This window comes from Halictus rubicundus, chromosome 17 (genome assembly GCF_050948215.1).
Source record: "Halictus rubicundus isolate RS-2024b chromosome 17, iyHalRubi1_principal, whole genome shotgun sequence".
Classification (NCBI taxonomy): domain Eukaryota; kingdom Metazoa; phylum Arthropoda; class Insecta; order Hymenoptera; family Halictidae; genus Halictus; species Halictus rubicundus.
In genome coordinates this window covers 9120708-9144679 of record NC_135165.1, presented here as the reverse complement: position 1 = coordinate 9144679, position 23972 = coordinate 9120708, and the positions used below count along the sequence as shown (strand labels likewise).

The window sequence follows — 23972 nt, the reverse complement described above, 5'->3', positions numbered from 1 at the left end:
CAAAATTACTCTACATGCATTCTTCATCGATTATACGAAACTGAATTCTGCACTGAAATATTACAAAACATTAGAAATAAAATGTACATGGTTACTGAGAACTTCATGTGAATATTATTCGTTCGTATTTGGAATAATTATTTACTGCATAGAGTAGATCTCTCATGTCGTAAAAATGCTACATGAATGCATAATACGTATACTAATTTCGTCATACGTATGTATTTTTTGAAAGAGAATATTTTATAGCATACTTACGTTTCACTGTCCAACAGACCTGTGCGAAGGAAATATTTTGAAAATCGAAAGCACAATTTCCGAACTGTGTTCCGCAAATATATCGTGCATGATTGTCGTCTGTTATGCTTTTTTTCTAGGTACAAGAATTACAGTTTCGGAATATTACATTTAACGTTGCTTTATAGAAATTCACTGCGTTTGTTTTTAAACTAGTCGAGAGCATGAACTCGTCACAATTCTCATGTAATTTTCATACAAAATATTCATAATAGAGTGTACTTATGTAACAAACCTGCATAAAATATGTATAAAATACGTACTTCATGATTTTACTCTACATAATACTCCTAATAATTCTGTTCTAGTTACTATTTATACATAACTAGACTGCGGATCTTTATGAAATATAAAATTTTTTTACCGGAATTGCAACAATCTGAAGTGAAATAGAAATTTATTTTCTTTCTTATTATGTTTAGCAGATAGAAAATAATATAATAGTACGTTTAAATTTTTCTAATATTTTTGCTACTTAAAATTGCACCTACTAATTTTTGTCATAAATGCATAAAATCCGCAGTCTATACATAACGTAATTTAACAAATAATGATGTGATATGCTTACACTATGGCATCTTTACAATATGACACGCGCATTATTAGCTGTGTGGAATTGGCGTTAGTTTTATTGAATCCTATAATTACAGGTGATAATCATCTCGTGTGTAAAGTACTTCAATTCAACTACAGCTAGAAATTCAATCACTGATTTGTTATTTGGACACCATACATATGCCATGTCTTGATGCTAGCCCCATTAGCTGGAACAAAAATGAATTCCCCAAATTCAAATATCTATCGACACGTTTACTCTGTTTTCTGAAGATAATAATTAATTACTTTGTGGTAGGTCTCCTTGATGGCTCTGAGGCTGTAGGTGGCGGAGGCGGACCCCTACGCGCTAATTCTTCTAAATAACCCATTAACAAACGAGTTCGTTCAGCCGCAGCTGCTTCCAATACAAGAAATCTTCGATCCTTCCTTAAAATTTCCTCGATTTCTGCTAAATGTGCATTGTTTTCTTGTACTTTTTTATATGTTTTATCAGTAATCAATTTGGTTTCCTGAAATTAATTGTTTCATTAAGAGTTTCATTAAATGCTTACTCAGGCTTGCGTATAACCGAAATAAACTATTTGAAAAATAATCGGCAGGATAATATATTATCGTATTTGGCTACATATTATTTGAAATAATCATGTATTAAGTTATTTGTTATTGGTCATTATTTATTTTTTATGCGATCAAGTATACATAAAATAATAATAATAATTATTATTATTATTAAAATAATTTATGGTCAATTGCGTCAGAAATGATAGAATTACAGAATACAGAATATCGTTTAGTATCAAATTACAATAATAAATATAAATATAAATGTCACTCTGACGGATTACTTGAAGCAAGACCAGTTTCGAGAGCAAATACCTAACCTAATTAATATTATTTAATATGTACTCTCTTATTACAAGTTATTTATTATTTCATCTAAGCAAATAAATAATGATTAAAAAATGAATAATGATTTTTTATCTTATTTCAAATGAAAAATAACAATTTGAAATAAAGCATGTTAATATATTTGTTGGTTGTATTTTAGGTATAACGTAGAGAAAGTAACTTTATTTCGCACGAGATTCAAATAACTTCTTTTTTGAGTTAATTAATTAATTCATATAAAGTAACAAAAATAATCTGACATAAGTTGTGATAAGATTACTTGTTATTTTATTTGAATAAAATTACTTACACTTAACTGTCAGAACTAGAGACCACAAATTTCTATAATAACCCCAAACAAGTTTCAATAACCACCCAATACAGTGTTTTCTCTGTATATATTTCCTACAATCGGTGTGTATCAAAATATTATCTCCTGGCCGATATATGTCCTTGGCTAGACCCTTGTTTTGGACATATATCGAGTAAACACTGTATCGTGGTAAGTCATTGTATCGTCATGTATTGTGGAAATAATAAACTATTTTGTTTGAATACCAAGTAATGAAATATCCAGAAAAAGAACTCTTTTCATATGCAAATAAACTAACTAGTAACTATTTTAATATAACATCTAGTCACATAAAACAATATATTATTGAAATCTTCATTTTTCAAATATATTATTTTAGTAATGTCCAAGCCTGATGTATTTTATTTTATCAATCTAAAATGAAATCTGCGTTGTAGCTTTTTTACCAATTAATGGAGGGTGAAGATTTGTTTTATCGCTTGGTAGAAGTAATATTCTACAGAATCCTTCTAAGCATGAAACATTCGTATAGATTTTAAATTTAAACATTAGATTTTTCCTAATGAAATTTTTTAAAAACGCAACAAATTCGTTTTTACCATGTCAACATCTAAGTTTCGCCTATTGGCTATTAAGTCCTCTATGCTATATCGGAACACTATTAATAGGTTCATTAATAATTGTGCTATATCTCCAAACAATTTAATCATTTTCTCTTAAATAATAATCTCAAAAGCAGTTATTCCATTATATTACTCAAGATAACTCGTAAGTTTGGTGAACAAAATGCATATCACTGTTGAACAATTCACTAACTAATCCTGAACTATATCTTTGATTTGAAAAAGCTTATTAATTAGATAAGCAGTAGATGAAGTGTCAATTGTACCAAGTTTGGTTATATTCTATGAAATGTGTAGGGATAAAAATAGTAATGGCTATCATAAATCTTGACTCTTCAGTTTATTTCGTTAAATTAATTGTATGCACTTTCCGAAATTTTTTGTAGGTGCTAATGCGGTGTTTAACGTGTTAATGTTCGCAGTAAAAAATGATGTATTTAAAATACCTGTAGGAGTTCTCTAAAATCAGCTTTTGCTGCGACAAGTTTATCCTTAATATATTCCTTGAATTCTTTCTCGCATTTCTGTAAGCATTATGGTAAATATATTAGAATTATTATAAAAAATATCTAGTCTCAATGTAACAATACATTAGTAATTAATGGACAATGAATCCTTATGCATATGTAGCATAGCATATTCGCATAGCTGCGAATTTATAAAATACAAGCAAACCGATAATTGAGAAAAATTAATATATATTTGTTTTTTTTTCATACGAAATATACTAGTTAATAGAGTATACTTTTTCTTCATTCGAATTTTCACAATATAGGCTATGAAAACTTAAATTTGCATGAAGATTCACAGTCTAGTAATTAGATTACATACCCGATCACTAGACGAAAATTTCAGATATCTAGGATCATCTTTCAACAATTTTTTTATATCTCTCCATGATGCAGTGAGTTCAGTCGAAGCACCTACTTCGTCAAGAAGTTCTCGGAATTTATCACGCTTCTTGCGACTAAGTTGTTCTATGTGTTCGTTGAATAACCTTTCCTTCTCCTCGCGGTCCAAGTTCTCTGCTGATTCCCATCTGTGATCTTTCCTCAACTGTCGTTTCGCTTCTCTCCAAGCTAGATCACCGTTTCTTACCTGTGTAAACACACGCACATGCATGATATAATAATTGACTATAAAAAACTAAATTTCTAACGACGATTCTACAACATTAACATCGTGACAATATAAGCAATAAACATAAGAAGTAGAATCGGATAAGGGGGTAAAAAGATTAATAAACTCTATGAAAGCATTATCAACAGTTTCTTCATTTTAAAAAGTGTTCTTGGTAGAGAAATGGTGTAGATGTTTGGTAAGATACCCAGTCAGCCCAACTTGCTTCGAGTATTTCTTTATCAATGTATGTAATCGTACTTAGCAAGCAAAAGCTGGTCATTTTATTTGCATGTCAAAAGCATGCATGCAAAATTCCATGCCAACTGAAGAGCAAATTGAGACCAAACCTTAGCCTCCTTATAGAGTAAATATCGGGCAAAATTGGAAGAAGTCTTTCTGTAGGAGGGAGAGCGGAATTTGAAATTAAATAATTCAAGTTTTATTTATTTTTTAGGACTGAAATATTTACAGATCTTAAAATTATAGTGTTTTCCCTCCTACAGCAAGATTTCCTCCAATTTTAACCGATATTTACTCTTAGTGCGACCGAGCTGCCCTCTATAAGGAAGCCAAGGTTTGGTCTCAATTTTCTTTCCATTTGTCATGGAATTTTGGCTGCTAACTTTGCATTCAAATACCGCGCCTATACTAATAATTGTCCAAAACACGAGAGGGACACGATGAGGGACAATTATCGGCTAGAAGATACTATTCTTCGATCCACTGTCAAACGTAGAAAAGGACAACGAAGATCAAAGGCCTTGGTCGCTGAGAAGTGTAAACATAATGCCGAGTTCACGCTGACAAGTAGAACTGTTCGCGAGCTGCTCATCAACAAAAACTGCATCGGATCCATATTGCTGTTGGCGAGCAGCTTGCGAGCAGTTCGTTGTAGACCTTGCTCGGTGCACACACAAAAATTATAAAATATGTCTGAAGAAGATATTTTACTTGTATCAGAAACATGTTTAGTAATACAAGAAGATAGTGTTGAGAAAAAAAGAAAGCGACAATGCTGGCAAAGAGAAATTAAAAAAAAAACGCATTTCTGGTGAAATATGTTTAATACATGATTTATTGAAAAACGAAACAGGATTCAGAAAGTTTGCGAGAATGTCATATAAAGACTGTGAAAAATTACTCGGCATAATTGGACCGAAAATATTAAAGAAGACTACGAATTTTCCAATAGCGATTTCTGCCAAAGAAAGATTATTAGTAACTTTTAATTTAGTAAATAATTGAAATTATTTAAACTTTTTTATTAAAATTGCATTTTTTCATCAACTGATAGATCTTCGTGTGGTCTTTAAACAAGTATTAAAGGTCTTACATCGAAAATGTATTAGTTTAGGAGTTATTAATTCCACATAGTCCACATGGACCTTCAGCTCGCGAACTGTTCGCTAAAGTGTCCAACACTGCAGCCGGCGAGCATTGAAGCAGTTATAAATCGTTCGCAACCGTAGGACATAAAACTTTGTAGGTTTGTGATACATCAATTGCTATTGCAAAGAAAACGAAACACCAAAATATCCGCTAATTCTTGACAATTAAAAGCTCTCCTAATAATAAATGAAATCAATAAATGAAAATAGTAAAGTGAAAAACATTACAACCGAACTATAATGAAGGATATTCGTAGCCGGAGATATTATAGCATAAAATATTTTTAAAATACCTTTAAAATATATCTAAAATGGCGTTATAACAGTTATATGATTAAGGAAGAACAAAAAAATAGTGTTTAACGAAAAAAATCAGTCGCTGTGGGTTTCGATCCGGAACCAAAAGATTCGCCGCCGGAGTTCTTACCGCCTGCGACAACCGAAAATGTTCAGAGTATAGCGCAAATAAAATATTTTGGTAATTGTGCATAAAAGGGTCCTCCTCACCGATTTTAATAAAATTTAAATATGTTTTAAAACTCAACATTCTGAACAACTTTTTCCTATACATATAACCGCCGCTCAGCCTTAATTTATGAAATATTCACTAAAAACTGTAGTTACTACTATATTGAATTTTTCCTATACGTGCACGTTTGTGTCGCTCGTATGTACATAAGCATGGTGCGACCGCTCATCAACTGTTTCTATAGATATATCACGATGATCGTCAAACGATCTATATACCGTGTGAACTGTTTACAACAAATGATAATGAAAGTTTGGTTTGTTAAATACAAAACATTATGGGCTGAATTTTAACTTTACTAAAAATTACAGACTTCTATACTTTTTAGTAATTTTCGACCAAATTTAACCCAACAAAGGCGTCATAAAAATTGTGTTGAGTTAGGTTTGGATTACATTTCGATGAGGGTAAACTTGTCGAAACACCTCTTCCTCACAGATTTTGATGAAATTGGAATATGTTGTCAAGGTCATCATTCTGAGTAACTGTTTCCTATAGATGTAACCGGCGCGACGGTGTCTTTTAGTTTCCGGGATATTCACAAGAAACTATCAGGGTGACTATAGTGAATTTCCGATATAAGTCCCTACAATACTCGCGTTTACCGGTCCCTGGAACTACCCACACCACCGCGGCGTATACCCTGCGAGGGGCCCAGAAGCTCGAGAGCCGCCGCCGAGGAGTGTAACATAAAACGGCCGGCCGGGTATGGATCAAAGTATACAAGATGGGAAAGAGACCGTGCACGTATGACCGCTAGATTCGAAACTAAGGTGTAGGGTTTAGGTCGACGGAACATCAGTGTTCTAGATTATATTTCTTCTAGGCACGGCTGGGTCATTATCTTGAATGTCTGACCATTTCTAGATAGCTTTTCCAGAGCGCGTTGACAGTTCACTACTGTGCATGGCACAAAAAAATGTTTTTACGGCCCCCTCAGTTCCTCAGGTAAACTATCGGTAACTCTTCTCTACAACATCATGAAGATAGGAAACGTTCCTGCCTCTTCGTGAAACAGCATCACACATCCTTATATTATACGTAAATTATACATATATCGTAAAAACGAGAATAGTAGTTATTTTTTTAAGGGAATATCCACATTAGGAAGCGTTCACTTGAAATAATTTTAATTTCGTCAATTTTAAAAACACTCCTCAGCGGCGGCGGCTCTCGAGCTTCGTTGTCCGTTTCTGCGTGCAACGTTGTATCAGAGAAGGACATTTTCTCAGCCTTCTTGTCCCTAACCGTCTGTATGTCCCTAGTTTTGATCATGTAGATGCGAGGGTCATTTACATTTCCAGCGTGCACTGTGTACATATTTCAAATGCAACGTTTGGCGTGAACCACAGATTTCTTCTAAATGTCCTTCGCCAGAACCGCCCAAGGGACTTATGACGCGAATTCTTCCTATTTCGAATGACCGAATTTGTTCTTTAGGGCCGGAGCCCACCCACCTGCACCCCCTCCCCGAAAAACCTAACACAAACACACTCTGAAATTCATTTAAATTTGAATCGGAAAATGTTCAAAACTCGAGTTACTTTGTTGTTCTTTGTTTTCATTACATTAAATTTACTAAAGATCAAATTCGGTTGTACAAAATAGGCAAAGTTCGCAATAGTGAATCTGACGGTTTTTTTCGAATATCTCGGAAAATAAAAGAAACCGCCACTCCGGTTATATCGATAGGGAACAGTTGTTCCTCATGTCATCATTGATACATACGAGCGCTATGAACGTGCACGTATAGACAAAATTCAATGTAGTAGTAACTACAATTTTTAGCGAATATCTCATAAATTAAGGCTGAACGGCGGTTATACGTACAGGAAAAAGTTGTTCAGAATGCCGAGTTTTAAAACATATTTAAATTTTATCAAAATCGGCGAGGAGGACCCTTTTATGCACAATTACCAAAATATTTTATTTGCGTTATACTCTGAACAGTTTCGGTTGTCGCAGACGGTAAGAACTCCGGCGGCGAATCTTTTGGTCCCGGATCGAAACCCACAGCAAGTGATTGTTTTCGTTAAACACTATTTTTTTATTCTTCCTTAATCACATAACTGTTGTAACGCCATTTTAGATATATTTTTAAAGTATTTTAAAAATATTTTATGCTATAGTATCTGTGGCTACGAATATCCTCCATTATGGTTCGGTTGTAACGTTTTTCACTTTACTATTTTCATTCATTGATTCTGCAGAATATGTAATGGTATGGAACTTCTTATTTTATTATTACCATATGTTATTTTGTTTCTTTTTATTTAGTATTGGAAGAGCTTTTAATTTTCAAGAATTAGCGGATATTTTGGTGTTTCGTTTTCTTCGCACTAGTAATTGATGTATCATAAACCTACAAAGTTTTATGTCCTACAGTTGCGATTGATTGACAACTGCTGCGACGCTCAAGAAAATTGAAAGTACCAATAGAGAAACGGAAGGCCAGCTATCAATTTTACTATATTCCACCCGCAGTTTAAAAATAACAATAACACTTTAAAAATATATTTAAAATGGCGTTACACGAATTATATGATTAAGGAAGAACAAAATAATAGTGTTTAACGAAAACACAACTAACATAATAATATAAACGTGGTCAATTGAAAATTTCAATATAAAATCGGCAATTTTATGCTTGCGGATTAAAAAAAAAAACTATTTTGCAACCAAAAATTCTGAAAAAATCACAGTCATATGTGCTATTTTAGATAGAATATTCATGAAATTTTTCGTAATTTTTTGTTGAGCAGAACAGAAGAAATGGAGCATAATTTACTAAAACCAAGTCCACCCTACAACTACCCTTGTGATAGCAGTACCTACTTGAAACTTGTCACAGAGGGTTTTCTTTGGGAGCTCTATCGAATAGTATAACCAGAAATCAATTTGGTTTCGAGACACTTTTGACCATCTTATCCGGCTATACTCTTAACCACTACTACTACACCTTCGTGATTTTTAGTGGGAATATGCGTAGATACATGCGATAATAAATTATGCAAGATTTAGCTGCCCATACGGTGGGCCAATGAAGACACGAGACACCAGCGAACGCGACGAAGATGCGCGCTGCATGAAAAAAAGGTTGATGGGGGAAGTAAGCGTTTGAGAGGCCCCAACTTACAACTTTCGTTTGAAACATTTTTTCCACCTACAATTTTCGAGTAATGGAATTTTGTCCAGAAAACGAGCTTTTCAACACACTGTGCGTCGTAGGCAAATATGTTTGGACGGTATCTTACGATCATTGTATAATACTTTTATAATTATAGTCCACTCCACTCCTATGATGTAAATCTGAAGTAATAGGAGTGGGGTGTTTATTCCTCTATGACGACTGGTTTTCTTTATTTTCATCTCGAGTGACTTCTTCCAGAAAAACAGACCATAGTAATTCGCATTTATAAAGCAAAATCGGGACATGTTATACTTGCAATTTCAGCTATTGGATTGAATAATACAAACAGTGTACATACTAAGTCTGCAAGAAGAGCACTGAAATGTTGCACCGCTTCTGTGTGTCTATGGTGCTGCCTCTCCTTGTCCCTGTCACGAAGATGTGTAGCAAGAGTTCTTTGGACTTCCCTCTCTCTTTCACGAAGACTTGCTTCTGCTCTTCTTTCACGTTCTCGTTTCAGTTTCTCACGATCCTCTTCCGAGTCAGATTGATCTTCTGCATCATCTTTCTACATGAAGAAACGTTACATGTACTACATCATGAAACAAGTTGCAACAATTTTTCAACTGATAACTCAATACTGCATCAATCTGAATATTGTTGAATGACGCAAAAAGTCACTAAATGAATTTCATGTGCACGAAATGACAGGGATACATATTTCAATCTCACATCAAGTAGTCAAGAGACTGCAGATCTTTGTTTAAATTTCTAGTTTCATAAATTATTTTATAGAAATCAAAGAATGGGAAAAATGTTGTTACCAACCAGAACATAAAATATTAAATTCTGTTAATATGCATGACTTCTTGTAATTTTTTTTCTGCAAATTTTGATCCATGCATTATACATTAAATCTGATTTTTATTTTATAATTTTCGAACAAAATTTTAAAAACATGGCATCCCTTAAGTGAAAGTATACATTTCTATGAATTTCCACTTCCTATATTACCTATTGATAATCACTAGGCTGTAGATTTCAAGCAATTATTATGAAATATATTATTTGTGATTTATTAAAATGATTAACTAAGAAAATGTTTTCTATTTATTTCCTGTTTTTTGTAATTTATGCAAAGAATTCTTATTTTCTATGAAAATTTGCAGTCTAATCATGATAATCGAAGCAACGATCATCATTGTTTTATCAATAGAATGTCAAATGATGAGGACAACTCGTGGAAATGGTTAAAAAAAAACTAAGTTTCTTTTTGTATAAGTCAATAAGATTATATCCTAAAAATGTGTTTTTGAAAGTATAACCTAACAAAAAAGGAACAGCTCTCAGATATAAACAAATTGAACTGCAAAAATTCCTAAAGGATAAAAAAGGTTTTATTGAATGACACTGGAATAGTAGACTAAAAAGATACAACATCTGTAAGTTGTACAACACTTTTAAGTTTCATAACCCGAGATTTTGAACATTGTTCTCCTTAAAGTACTCTTACTTATTTCGAATGTTTTTTATCGAATAAGTTATTTTCATTTAAAATCAACTGAAGGGCCATTTTAGCCACCACATCCAGCTAGGCCCTTTAATAATTGTTTTTCCTTAGTTTCGTTTCCAGGACTGCACAATTTTATTAGGAATACAAATCTGTTCAATTTTCTAATTTTAAATAAATTCAATGTTTGCTTTACTACACATCGATTGACTACTCAAATATCGAAGCCATGTCAAAATACTTCTGCAAATTTCGATAACTATCCTACATCTCAACAACAAAAAAGGTTTAGTTTTGAAAATATGTAATAACATCCTAAAAGTTTAAAAAACCAGTATACAGTGTTTAAAATTCCTAAAAATCGCTTTATTTTTAGTGCATTACACATGTTAACACAATTGTTTCCTTCAATGAATTATTCCTAAACAAATATTTTTATAGTCATACAAATTATCATATGTTTATACGTTAATTATTATTGCAATTATTGTACTTCGTTTATAACAGAAATAAAACATACTTTTTAAGTTTTAAATATTAATTTCTTAATTCTTATTAATCCTTAATCGTTCTCTAATCTACCTTTAATTATATTATAAAAATTCTACTTTTTTATTCAAAAAGAAAGAAGTACCCAGTCAACCAAACTTGCTTCGAGCAAATCTTGATGAATGTTTGTCATCGTACTTTGTGTCATTTTGGTGTCAAAAGCATGCATGCAAAATGCCATGCCAAATGGAGAGCAAATTGAGACCAAACCTTGGCCTCCTTATAGAGTAAATATCGGGCAAAATTGGAGGACATCTTTCTGTAGGAGGGAGAGCAGAATTTGAAATTGAGTAATTCAAGTTTTATTCATTTTTTAAGACTGAAATATTTACAGATCTTAAAATTATAGTGTTTTCCCTCCTACAGCAAGATTTCCTTCAATTTTAACCGATATTTACTCTTAGTGCGACCGACCTGCCCTCTATACGGGAGCCAAGGTTTGGTCTCAACTTGCTTTCCATTTGGCATGGAATTTTGGCTGCAAAATTTGCACTCAAATACCGCGCCTCGCGCGGCAATAGATGGGGTCGGAATTTGTAGACAAAGGGCCTAGCCGATTAAGATGGTCAAAACTGCCCTTAGAGGTTTTTCAATGATTAATGAACCATTCGAAAGCTGACCCAGAAATACCCCGCTGAGCAAAATTTCAACCCTCTATCTTGCCCGTGAGGGTAGTTACAGGGTAAATTAGATTTCGCGCTTTTCCGCGCATTTCCCACACTCTGATGCTTCCTAAAGTTCTGAAAAAAATGTGGCGTATTTTGGATCCTAAGACAGATTTTTGAGAATTTTTTCAGATTTTTTTCTTGCAAACTGTGGTCGCAAAAAATGAAAAACCTCAAAAAAATCGGAAAAATGTACATTTCTCAAAAATATGAAAACATGCTATTTTGCTGTTTAGTGCCCCGATAAAGTACCATAACAGGCAGTGTCCTCAATTTTTTTTAGATTTTTTCATGTGGGCACTTTTTGTCCAGACAAGAAAAACCGTATTTTTTCGCCGTTTCTGCTATTAGGAGGAAAGTTACACTTGTTGGTTTTATCGCAGGTATATATTAAGTCATTTTAAACATTATTACATTGAAACAAGTAAGTGTTTGACCTAAGAAATGTTTTAAGAGAAAAAATGGATTGTATTTTGTGCGGTATATACCAGAATGTTCGTAACGTTTACAACATCGCCGGTTGGCACAGCGGTTAGGGCGTCGGGCTACGGAGCGGATACGCTGGTGTTCGAATCCCGTCGGTGGGAAAGTTTTTTTTCCATACGTCATCTTTATTTTTTCAATTTCTTATATGGTTTATTCATGTGATTTTAACAATATTTTTTTAATGTTTTAAAAATATTGAGGTAACATTTTTAACTAACTTTTATTTATATCAGTCCGATTTTACTTCGAATTTAATGATATTATTTTCTTGGATTAGGCAATAAATTAATATTTATATTATTGTGTTCGTCCACGATTTCTGCCTGATATGAAATTGCTTGTGAAAATTGGTAAAATTCCGTGAAAAGAATTTTTAAATCTACTTCTGTCATTTCCGGAAAATCAAGAGTATCTACCGAGGATACTGTTTGAAATGGAGTCTTTTTACAGTTCCAATTGTTTCCAATTTTTGGAAAGGTTTTGCTGTCTACTTGTTTGTGTAGAAGCTGGTACTTTTGACCTAGTATACTATGAATTGCCTCTGCATCCCACCGAAAATAATGAACTTCCTCATCCGTATCATAAATGTCCACAGAACAAGTCTTTCATTCAAGTAACTATAAACGGGAATTACTTCCTCATGTACCTTACAATACAGAGGAATGGCTTAGGCTTATTTGTACCTGATACCTCACTTTCAAAATAGTGGTAGTATGTAGCCCTTTTCTCTCAATTTGACAAAAACCAATACTTTGCTGCGTGTTATTTATTCAGAGTTCTTCTTATTTCCTCCCTAATTTCTGAAGACGCAAGGCTTAGAAACTAGATTAATGAATTTTAATATTAACAATGTTAAACAGGACCGCAATGATGAACATATACAATTAGAGAATCGAGGAAATAATAGATACTGCAAAACTATTTTTGTATGTATTTTAGTCAAAAATGTTACCTCAATATTTTCCAAACATTAAAAAAATATTGTTAAAATCACATAAATAAACCATATAAGAAATTGAAAAAATAAAGATGACGTATGGAAAAAAAACTTTCCCACCGACGGGATTCGAACACCAGCGTATCCGCTCCGTAGCCCGACGCCCTAACCGCTGTGCCAACCGGCGATGTTGTAAACGTTCCGAACATTCTGGTATATACCGCACAAAATACAATCCATTTTTTCTCTTAAAACATTTCTTAGGTCAAACACTTACTTGTTTCAATGTAATAATATTTAAAATGACTTAATATATACCTGCGATAAAACCAACAAGTGTAACTTTCCTCCTAATAGCAGAAACGGCGAAAAAATTCGGTTTTTCTTGTCTGGACAAAAAGTGCCCACAAGAAAAAATCTAAAAAAAATTGAGGACACTGCCTGTTATGGTACTTTATCGGGGCACTAAACAGCAAAATAGCATGTTTTCATATTTTTGAGAAATGTACATTTTTCCGATTTTTTTGAGGTTTTTCATTTTTTGCGACCACAGTTTGCAAGAAAAAAATCTGAAAAAATTCTCAAAAATCTGTCTTAGGATCCAAAATATGCCACATTTTTTTCAGAATTTTAGGAAGCATCAGAGTGTGGAAAATGCGTGGAAAAGCGCGAAATCTAATTTACCCTGTAACTACCCTCACGGGCAAGATAGAGGGTTGAAATTTTGCTCAGAGGGGTTTTTCTGGGTCAGCTTTCGAATGGTTCATTAATCATTGAAAAACCTCTAAGGGCAGTTTTGACCATCTTAATCGGCTAGGCCCTTTAATCCAAATCAAGAGCAAATTGTTTACTCGGTAGTCTTATAAAAAGGCAGTGGAAACTTTTAGGTCTATACAATTAGAAATGATATGCAATTATCTATAGTTTCTTAAACCTTAACATATTTTCAAGAAATACTTACATCATTTTCTTTCTTCGTTGGTTTCTCTTCATTATCTTCAATTTCACCACTTTCCTTCTCTACTATAGTTTCCTTTTTGTCTTTACCATTTTCTTCCGCCGGTACTTCGCTTCTTCGTTGTTTTTTGTCCTTCGAACTATCCTTGTCAGCCCGATCCTTCGAGGATTTTTCCTTGTACTTATCAACATCCTTCCTGTCCCTGTCTTTTTTTTCTGACTTGTGATGGTCTTTGTCCCTATGCCGGTGGTCTTTGTCTTTCTCCTTTTCCTTTTTCCTCTCCTCTTTTAGCATGCGTATGTAATCCCTAAACCAATCCTCCCGTGTGCTTGCTGACTCTACCACTCTGTACCTCCAATCAGATTCCAATTTTTTCTTACAATCACTCCAATGCGAATGTCTGTCGATGTCTTTGTGTTCACGTAGCATCGCTATGAATTCCTTTTTCACCTGAAACGCATTTATCATAAGAGTTTTCATTATTGAAGAACAATCAGCTTTTGCTTATACTCTAATTATACAATTCTGTCTTAAAATTGAAGCTGTATCTTATTCATTCTTTTTTTATCTTTTCAATTGTTTCAGTTTTAATATCATGCACGCTTAATATTTTATCAACCAATGACTTATACATGTTCAGCCACATTACAATCACTTTGACAATATATTGTTATCGTAATTATTATTAATTAGAAAGAAGTTTATGACTTGTAATGTGGATCAAACTATTTCAACTTGCAAACCTTTTTAATGGTTTTCAAACTACATTTTCGTTAGGGGTAGAAGAAATAGTCATTCATGTCATTCGTTCGTGTCAGAAGGTATCGCAACGTTAAGGGCTCTACTTGTTGGAATTTTTAATGAAATAAGCTGGTCAGATTCGCTGAAAAAAATTATACTCATTATAGCTGCAAGAATAATTATTTTCAACCGAATCATCATTAAACATTCTGCATGGCGGAATTTAGAAAGCAGCAAAACAAACAATTAAACCAACGTCGTCACATGTGACGAATGAAAGGTCTGCTTTTGTTTAATGATGAAACGGAAGCATAAAATAAATAGATTTATATCTGCTGCCCTTGCTGAAATAAAAACAATCGTTAGTATTATTGTCACGAGATTTTTAAAATATTAAAAGCTTTCAGCCGTTCAAATTACGAAACGAGGCGCTACTTTTCCAAACCATTTTTTTACCACAGTACCTTTTCAATGCATATATATGTATATATATCTATGTATATATATATATATATATATATATATATATATATATATATATATGTCATCACTACCGTAGATTATGTATAGCATGATATGGTAAATAAAACTCTTAACAAATAAAACAAAAAATCTTAAAATTAAACTTGATTAGTATCTTTGGAGTGTACAATCAATAAAATTGCTTCAGTGAATTACATTATGAGTACATTATGTTCTAACCAAAAATCTTATACCATGGTTATAAATGATTTTGATGTATTTCACTATGTTTTTTCACGATTTTATGTTTCTGACTCCTTCATTCTACATTACTGTGAATTAGAAAATAATATCGTTGTATTAAAAATTCCCATTACGTAATTTGTGAACGACCTATAATTTTAATATAATTAAAATAACATGTTCATGTACTTGACTAATCTTAGTACATGTTCAATTTGTATCGAAAATACGATTACAGCTCATAGATGCTGGCACATTTTGGTCTTGAATTTACCCTTACAGTTATTACTCGGATCCTGACCCTATGTATGTATATTTTAGAAGTAGTCAAAAATTTGTGCCATAACTTCAAGTAACTTCTATCTCAGTACAGTTGTTTTCAAAGTCCACTTCTATTTTTCTTAAGACAAAAGCAGTCAAGGTTCCCTGAAGGATACAAACCAAATTTCATAAAAGCACACTCTATTACATTTGTGTACTCATATTTGATGTTTTGCTAGACTTCTTTAGAAACAAATTGCATTGTACCTCTTGCAAAGTAAAAATATTTGTAATTTTCCAACGATACAAAAAAAAAAAAAAATAAAAAAAATTTTCTATTATACCAATTGAAATGCACTCGATCAATTTTAAATGTACGTATCAATGCTTTGATATAGCACATATTGACATAAAAACAATTCTAACCATACAATACATTCTAATGAATAAATTAAATATTTCGTTTACACATATTCCTTCTGCAAATATTGATTCATTACACCATCAATAAAACTATTATCGGCAGAGAATGAACTAATGCTGTGAATCTACTAATGGCAGTGAATCAACTAATATAAAAAGAAAGTTAATTTGTTGTTATGCCAATACATTCAACGTGATAAAAACTGGTAGCTTCTTTGTCAAGACAGATAACGGTTCTTCATCTCCAGGAAACAGAATAAGATCTGTAAGTACGTATTGGAATTGATGCTACCATCTGGGTGTACCACCCTTTCTAACTGAATTCTATTCAATTTCATTGAGATTGGTTTTGATCTTTGGGGAAAAGTTAATCTTTTGAAGTAACGAGGATTACGAGTAATATACAAATACCGAGTTCGTTCATTCTCATGACTCTGCTTTGGAGTAAAGAATGCGGCGCGCGAGGGTGTGCCAACTGTGCCACGCAGTGTAGGTGGGGATGGTAGATGACATCATCCATGCCACCAACCAGCTTCAGAACCAAGCCACTCCACATACGGAACCTGTCCTGCCTGCCTCCTGACTGAAGTGGAGAGTTTAGAACACATAAGTACATAAGGAACCGTCACATACTAAGATTTTATTCTCTACATCTCCCATCTTACAGCTACAAAACTTTTGTCTATCGAGAAAATCTACTGGAGTAGAGAATTATTAGAGAAACTTCTCCTGGTATGTGTTCTTCAGCCATTAATTTTAGGAATTCATATTAGATAATCTTACAAGTGGAACAAAATAGTAACATACCTATAGAACCTGAAAGAATTATCAATTATCGCTGAAAATGTAAATTCATTAAGTATTATCCTCTCCTATCTCAGATCAGAACATTTTTTGAGTACTTCTTTGCTCATGTCTCTTATGTTAACGCACACCGTGAAATCTCACTCAACAATAGCATATAATCTCGTTGTTCTTTAATGAACAATAATGAAATGTAAATTTTGTTATTTACATACAAGTGTTCGCTAAACAAAGAACTTGTTCAGTATTCGTTTAAACCGTGCGAATGTATATATAGTATATGCTATGTCTACATTTTATTTGTTATATCTTTAATAATGCACTATACGATTTCTTCGAACAAAATGGAGGATGTATGAATGAGAACCTTAATGAAGTCTGTTATGGAAAAGGGAAAGGTTTGATGGTATTGTATCCAAAAAGAACTTCTGTTTTATAATACTTTGATACCTTTAGAGAATTGAGGTACCCAACAGTAATAAGGTTATGACAAAATGAAATTAGCATGAAAAATACAAGATAACTTCGATCGCATGTGAAAGACTAGATATATTCTCAAACCGTTGTAACTAATTTTCTAAACATATTCATATCATCTGTTCTAAAGCTACTGAACAATCCCAAAATTGTTAAACAATTTAGCGAAAGAGGTACCACAATTCTCAAATATCTTTAAAAACTTGATATGCTTTTTGTCACGCGAATAAGATAATGTAATTTTAGAATTTCTTCTTACTTATGGCATCGAATGTCTAAATTATTCATAAAATTTTTTGTTTTATATATTGTAGCTTGAATCCTGAAAAGTAATGTTTGCATTGCAAATAAATCACACGTATCAATAAAATATAAATACCTGTTCTCGTTTTGCTGTTTTTTCCTCTTTTTCCTTTTTTCGCACTTCCAGAAGATATTCGTTGAAAAGGCTCTCTCGTTCACGCATCTTTTCTACATTCTTAAACCGTTCATCACGCCCATGTTTTTGAGCAAAATCACTAAACGATGATCTAAGCAAAAAAGATCAAGTATTTCTCGAATTAATTAAGAAACGGCTCAAATACCTTTAAAAATCTTCAAGAACATTTACTAAGTCATTACATACTTCCCATGAAGACCAGCTTCTTCCAATAATTTCTGGAACTGTTCCTTCCGTTCCTTCATTTTGTTCCTTTTTTCCCGCCTTTCTTCTTCTGCCCTCTCCTTTACATATTTCTCGAACACTTGTTTCCTCTCCTTCGACGTCAAAAGCAGGTACCGAGGGTCGAACACTATTTTATGAAGTTCTTTTTCCCATGTACTGAAAGCCGATACCTACAAAAACCATAGAAAAAAACACATAAATATAGTGCCACATTAATTACCCAACGGCCTTAAAAAGTTGTGATATTTTACATCTTTTTCTGCAAGCATATCTCTGAACGATTTGATGCGTGTTTCCAGGGGAACGATTGCTCTTTCTCTAGCAGCACGAACTTCCGCTTCTATTGCAGCCTCTTTGCCGATATCAATAGTTTTTTTATTTTCCTTTTCGTCTTCTTCTTTTGGTGTTACTGTTAGCATAAAATCAGTAATTAATTCTATGTTTTTTAACCTAATGTATATCAAATCATATTTAGACGGAATATCCCAAACCATTCACCCGTCCCTATGAATACATTACGTATTTTAAACATTTAAAATTCAAAGTGAAGGATTGTTTTCAAAATTTGAGAGAACACTACCAATATATTTCCAGTAGATAAAGTGTTGAGATTGGAACAAAAATTCACTGTTTCAGTTCGCAATCGAAAAATATAATATTTCATTTGAAAAATTTGATTACTAGACTAAATAAATAATTTCTAGCTGGTATCAGAAGTTTAAAATATCACGATTCGACATCGAGTACACTTGATAGATATATCACAATTTTTCAAATTTTCCATGAAATCACTCCCCTTCATTTTAAGACAGAGCTGCCCAATAAGTTGCTCGTAAGCAGCTTTCAGTTTCTTTCCTAACTCGCATGCTAGGCTAAACGATTCCCACCACTCTAATCGACCGGGTAGAGTTTGCAGGGGAGAAGGGCTAGTGAAGTAGCTCTTTCCTCTCTTTCTTTTGCCCGGACGCGAATCTAATGTATCAGTACTATCAGTCAGTGGAGGAACCGAATGAACTTTGTCTGGCACGGAATTTGTTATGCGCGGAAAGGGTGTCACCCCTATTTAACAAAAAAAAATGGTATGGCACATTAATTCGTCGATATTCAAAAGTATGTTATCAGACTTAATAACTTCTATCTAAAAGTTTTTTTATTCTCCTCAGTAATAAGAAGAATATTGAAAGAAATGTACTCTGCTTCAAAAGTTATTTTGTTAAGTGATTTAAAGTATGTTGTACTTCTTAAATGTTAGTACGATATTTCTTTTGATATCTTTTATCTGTAAACATCTTACTTAAGTAGAATAAAAAAGATTACCTCAGTTAAAAATTGTTAGGATTGATAACATTTTTCTGAAAATTAGCATCAAAAAGTGAACATATCATCTCATTTGAAAGAATGGTGGTGACACCTTTTACATCTTTAAGAAACTCACCTCCACAATATCTTTACCTACCCCATACTGTATAGTTTCATAGAAAAAATCAAGACAAGATTCGTGACCCACATAAAATTTCACTCCCGATATGTAGTAACTCTGCTTAAAATATTTTCTTCAATGGCAAACAGTGTGAGAGATCATTAAGTGTAAACTTCAAATGGGATATCCTATACAGAATGGTCCACCGAACTTAGCAGAAAAATATTATTTGCAGAGAACGTGTTCTTAGGTACCATTCAAACTACATACAAAATATTTTCAGTATCGTCACGACTGAAGGAAATATGTTGGTTGCTACTTTTAGGTAGAACACTTTGTATATGTAAATACATGTCGTATATCTAAAAATTACTTTTAGTTTCTTCTTGTTTCATTTTTTTTGCTGGCGTAGGTTGATCATCGTCACTACTTTCACTTGTATCTGACTGACGTGTAGTTTTAGTTGGTACAATTGCATCTGGTGGAGTGGACACCATTTTGTCAACATCTTGACGACCAATAAGATCGTCTGGTCTTTCCCATACTGATATGCGCGAAGAAGGATTGTAAAAAAATACACGTCCATCACCCGTCCAAACAACACACCTGAAAAGAGGAGATTGAAACTTGCGTTTTCACGAAATGTTACAGCCGCACTGAAATAATGTTTAAAAATATACCAAGGAGTTCCAGGGACCGGTGTGCTAGAAATTGGTCTAGACTTATCTTGCGGTTTAGCAACCTCTTTAGGCGCAGTTTCCTCTTTTTTAGGTTTATTAGTATCGGCTTCTTTTACACTATCTTTGGCTTCATGAGTACTTTCTTGTTGCTTTTCTTGTTTGGTGGGTTCAGTAGCAACGTTATTATTGTTTACTGTCGAACTAGGGACAACAGTATTTGTAGAATTTACTGCTGCTTCCTCTGCCTTTTGCCGTAACGCTAATTTTGCACCTGAAAGCATATTTAATTGTATTTATTGCTGTATTTTGCTTTCCTTAATAGAAATTTGTATTAGCAATGGCATACTTTCAAGATCTTTTAGAGGTTGCGGTTTTTCCCATACAGATTCACCAGCTTTACTATTGTAATAATACAACCTTCCATCTGGAGCACGATGCTCCGTCCATACCATGGCAGATGCTACTAGTTCCTGATCAAGCTGTGCAAGTATGGTAGGATCTTCTGCTGGTGCCTGTGGAGCCATTACACCATGTGGCATTTGTGGCATGCCTAAAATGTATTGTTCTTTTAAATAAAATACTCGGTAATTATAAAAGTACCCGGGCTTGAAAATAACTGTTTAAAACTGTTATATAAAGGCTCTGATTAAAACATTTATGAAGAACTTTTATTTCGAATAACTGTTACGAAAAACCGAAATTTCCAGCTAATATCTGTTTCGATTACGGTTCTTATATCGGTTTGGAATAGTTATTTTTTCGGTTCTTACAATTATAGAATCGATAATTGCATCAAATCTTCCGTTCCGTAATCCATATGTCCAATTATTATAACTGTATCTTAATGTATACGTATATATGCTTTATAAAATAGTTAAAGAAAAAGTTGAAACATTTATATAGGGTGTAAAAAATACGTAATAATCATTCGTTCTTGGGGTAAACCTGGACCTCTGAATCGGTGGGCATTCGTAAAAGAAACTTCCCGCAAAATTGTTCATAACAAAGAAAATTAACAGAGGTCTAGATTCACCCCTAGAACGGACAATCGTTACTTTTTTTTTTACACCTTGCATAAATGTTTCTCTTCTTTTTATAACTATTTTATAAAACATATGTAGGTATACAGTAAAATGCTGTTATAATAATTCGAAATATTAATTACGGAAAATTTGATGCAAGAAATGATTCTACAACCGTAAGAACCAATATATAAAACCAGAAAAATAACTGTTTGAAACCGATATAAGAACCGTTATCGAAACAGATATTAGCAGGAAATTTTAGTTGTTCGTAACAGTAATTATAAATAAAGGTTCTTCATAACTGTTTTACGAACCGAAACCAATATTATAACATTTTCAAGCCCTCGAAGTACCTTTTATATAGACTAAGCACAGTTTATATCACCCCAATTTGTTTGTGGTGGACCATAGCCTCCAAAAGGTTGAAAACCTGGTGGTGGCATACCGAAAGGTGCTGCACCAAATTGTGTTGCAATTGGACCACCAAATTGATTTGGCATCCTATGTTGCATAGGTATCATATTGGGAGGTGGTTGCATCATATTTGTATTTACTGCTGGTGTATTCATAGTTGGAGTACTAGTAACAGTTGCAGGTGCTGCACCTGAATATTAGCAAAAATGAGAATTTTTCTTTAATATTTACAATTATTAAATTTTATTTTTTTCCACGAAAATAGTAGTAATACCATTTGTTTGAGTTGTGTCAGATGGTTGTGTGTTAACATCTGGAGTCTCACCAAGCGTGGGAGGTGGACCTGTTCCAGGTGGAGCAGTACTAAGTTGATTCATAGCATCTGTATTATTTGTAGCTGGTTCACTATTTTGAGAAATTCTATTCTCACTGATCTGACTTGGTGTGGCAGCTGTTGATGTAGGGGTGCTAGAAGCGGCATTTTGTTTAGACGCTCCATGTACCAACTGTTCTAACTGTAAGAGAATTAGTACATAAGATGATACATAGGATAATTACATAAGAGAAATTATGCAAAAAAATTTCAAAATTAATTTCACTAACCTGATCTTGTACCATGACCTTAACATTTGGTCCCTCTGGTTTTGTCCATGTAGTTTCTCTCGTACGAATATTGTAGTAATAAGACTTTCCATCCGGTGTTTTTGTTTCTACCCATACTTCGCCATTGAGATCTAAGCCTGGAATGTTTGCTTGTTGTTGTGCCTGTTGTGGTGGGGGCTGTTGCTGACCTGGAATCTATATCAACAATCCCTGTTTTACATTTTAGTTGCAAGGCCCATTAACTTTCTGTAAATCGAAATTTACGTTATTCATATTTGGAGGTCCCATTCCAGGAGGTGGTCCATATGGGCCTGGACCTGTCCCAATTGGGCCATTCATCATGTGTGGCGGTGGCTAATAGCATATAAAGTTAAATAACCCTTACTCAACTAATTGAAAAACTCGAATAACATATGAGCAATAATTACCATTCCTGGAGGGCCCATTAAATTTGGTGGTCCCATCAAATTTGGTGGTCCCATAGGTCCCCAACTAGGATCAAATGGTGGGGGTCCTCTAAAGCGTGGCCCTGTTGGTCCTGGTGGACAGTTTGGCCTAGGCGGTCCCTCAAATGGGAAACCATTGTTTGCTCCACGAAACATCGGTCCTCTGGGTCCAAATCCTCTTCCTCGAAACCTTGGAGGCCCACTTCTCATGGGGAAATCAAACCCACCTCTGCTACGACCCCTTAAATTATTGTTATATATCTTGACTATGTACTTTACGTACCATACGTCTGAATCATTCACCCAAGTGTAGACATCATCTTCTTTCTGAGTTTAACTTTATAGTTAAGCGACAAAAACGTATATAAACAATAATTTTGCATATAATGGCTCCATTACCTTTGTCATTTAATACACCGAAATGAAGAAAAAAATTCACTTGACAAAGAAAAAATGTTTAACACAAGAAAATATAGAGAAGTATTAACAGAACACCATACTGAACAATTGTGGGTAAATCATTTCATCGTATAGGAGCGTAAGTAGAAACAATAGTCATATTTCTATAGCATTTAAAATATTAGGTGTTTATTGGAATACGGAATCCGGATTGCTCGCATGAAATGTATTATGGAGGTGGACAGGATTATGGATGGGACGACTTAACCTTACTTCTTGCTCTTTTATTTTCGACGACGCGTAACTCGACGAATGTATGGGGTGTTAGGAAAAAACTGTAACGCACCTGAAGCCTCCTCGTCCCCGAGGTACGAAATGTCTATAATCTTCTCCATCGTAACCATAATCCTCAGTTTCTTCCATGCACTCATCATTGTGCTCCTGTTCATTATTAGAAACAGATTCCGTAGTCGCAGAAACTTGTTCAGTATTCGCTTCCATTTTACGCTAATACAGAAATTAATATTTTCTTTTCTACACGCCCATCTATTTCTTTCCTCAGGCTTGCACAAAAACGCCGCAAACAAATCACTATTTTATTCAATGTAAGCCGTAAACATATTATTGCCAACATAAACATTAAATTCTCCTAGGCATTTTAACAGTAGCGCAAACATAACAGTCTACAATCATGACTGGTATGGCGGTTGTGACCTTATGCTCGGTACCACGTAAGAAGGAACCTATTTCGCGCTTGTCGTTGTGGGTTAGCCTTGTTTTGAAGTCTCAGCTCCCCCACTCAATCGCCCACTACGTCATGAATATTCATATTCTGGGAGACAAGTCATTTGTAATTTGACTCGCCTTAACCCCTTCAACCATATCTCTCTGAACGCTACGAACACACGGTATTATCAACAACTAGCATTTAGACGCAGAAGAGATGCGCAGTCATAT

The 23972-nt window shown here is 33.8% G+C and overlaps 1 protein-coding gene across 7 annotated transcripts; it reads right to left on the bottom strand.

The window, feature by feature from the left end:
* Positions 1-896: 896 nt before the first annotated feature.
* LOC143362612 (transcription elongation regulator 1) lies at positions 897-23645 on the bottom strand. Of its 7 annotated transcripts, none has more exons than XM_076802948.1 (18): positions 23362-23645; positions 22599-22857; positions 22435-22524; positions 22171-22365; positions 21842-22082; positions 21527-21757; positions 20475-20678; positions 20129-20399; positions 19824-20054; positions 18280-18442; positions 17990-18198; positions 17744-17894; positions 13957-14403; positions 9207-9416; positions 3511-3777; positions 3126-3203; positions 1141-1364; positions 897-1061 (listed from the first exon to the last, which is right to left on the bottom strand). In XM_076802948.1, the coding sequence occupies exons 1-18, from the start codon at positions 23514-23516 to the stop codon at positions 1058-1060; spliced, it is 3630 nt and encodes a 1209-aa protein (XP_076659063.1). In that variant the 5' UTR covers positions 23517-23645; the 3' UTR covers positions 897-1057. The 7 variants fall into 7 exon arrangements, with proteins under 7 accessions (XP_076659063.1, XP_076659064.1, XP_076659065.1 ...); XM_076802949.1 differs by having other exon boundaries at positions 18280-18437; positions 19822-20054; positions 23362-23644; XM_076802950.1 differs by having other exon boundaries at positions 21539-21757; positions 23362-23644.
* Positions 23646-23972: the final 327 nt, after the last annotated feature.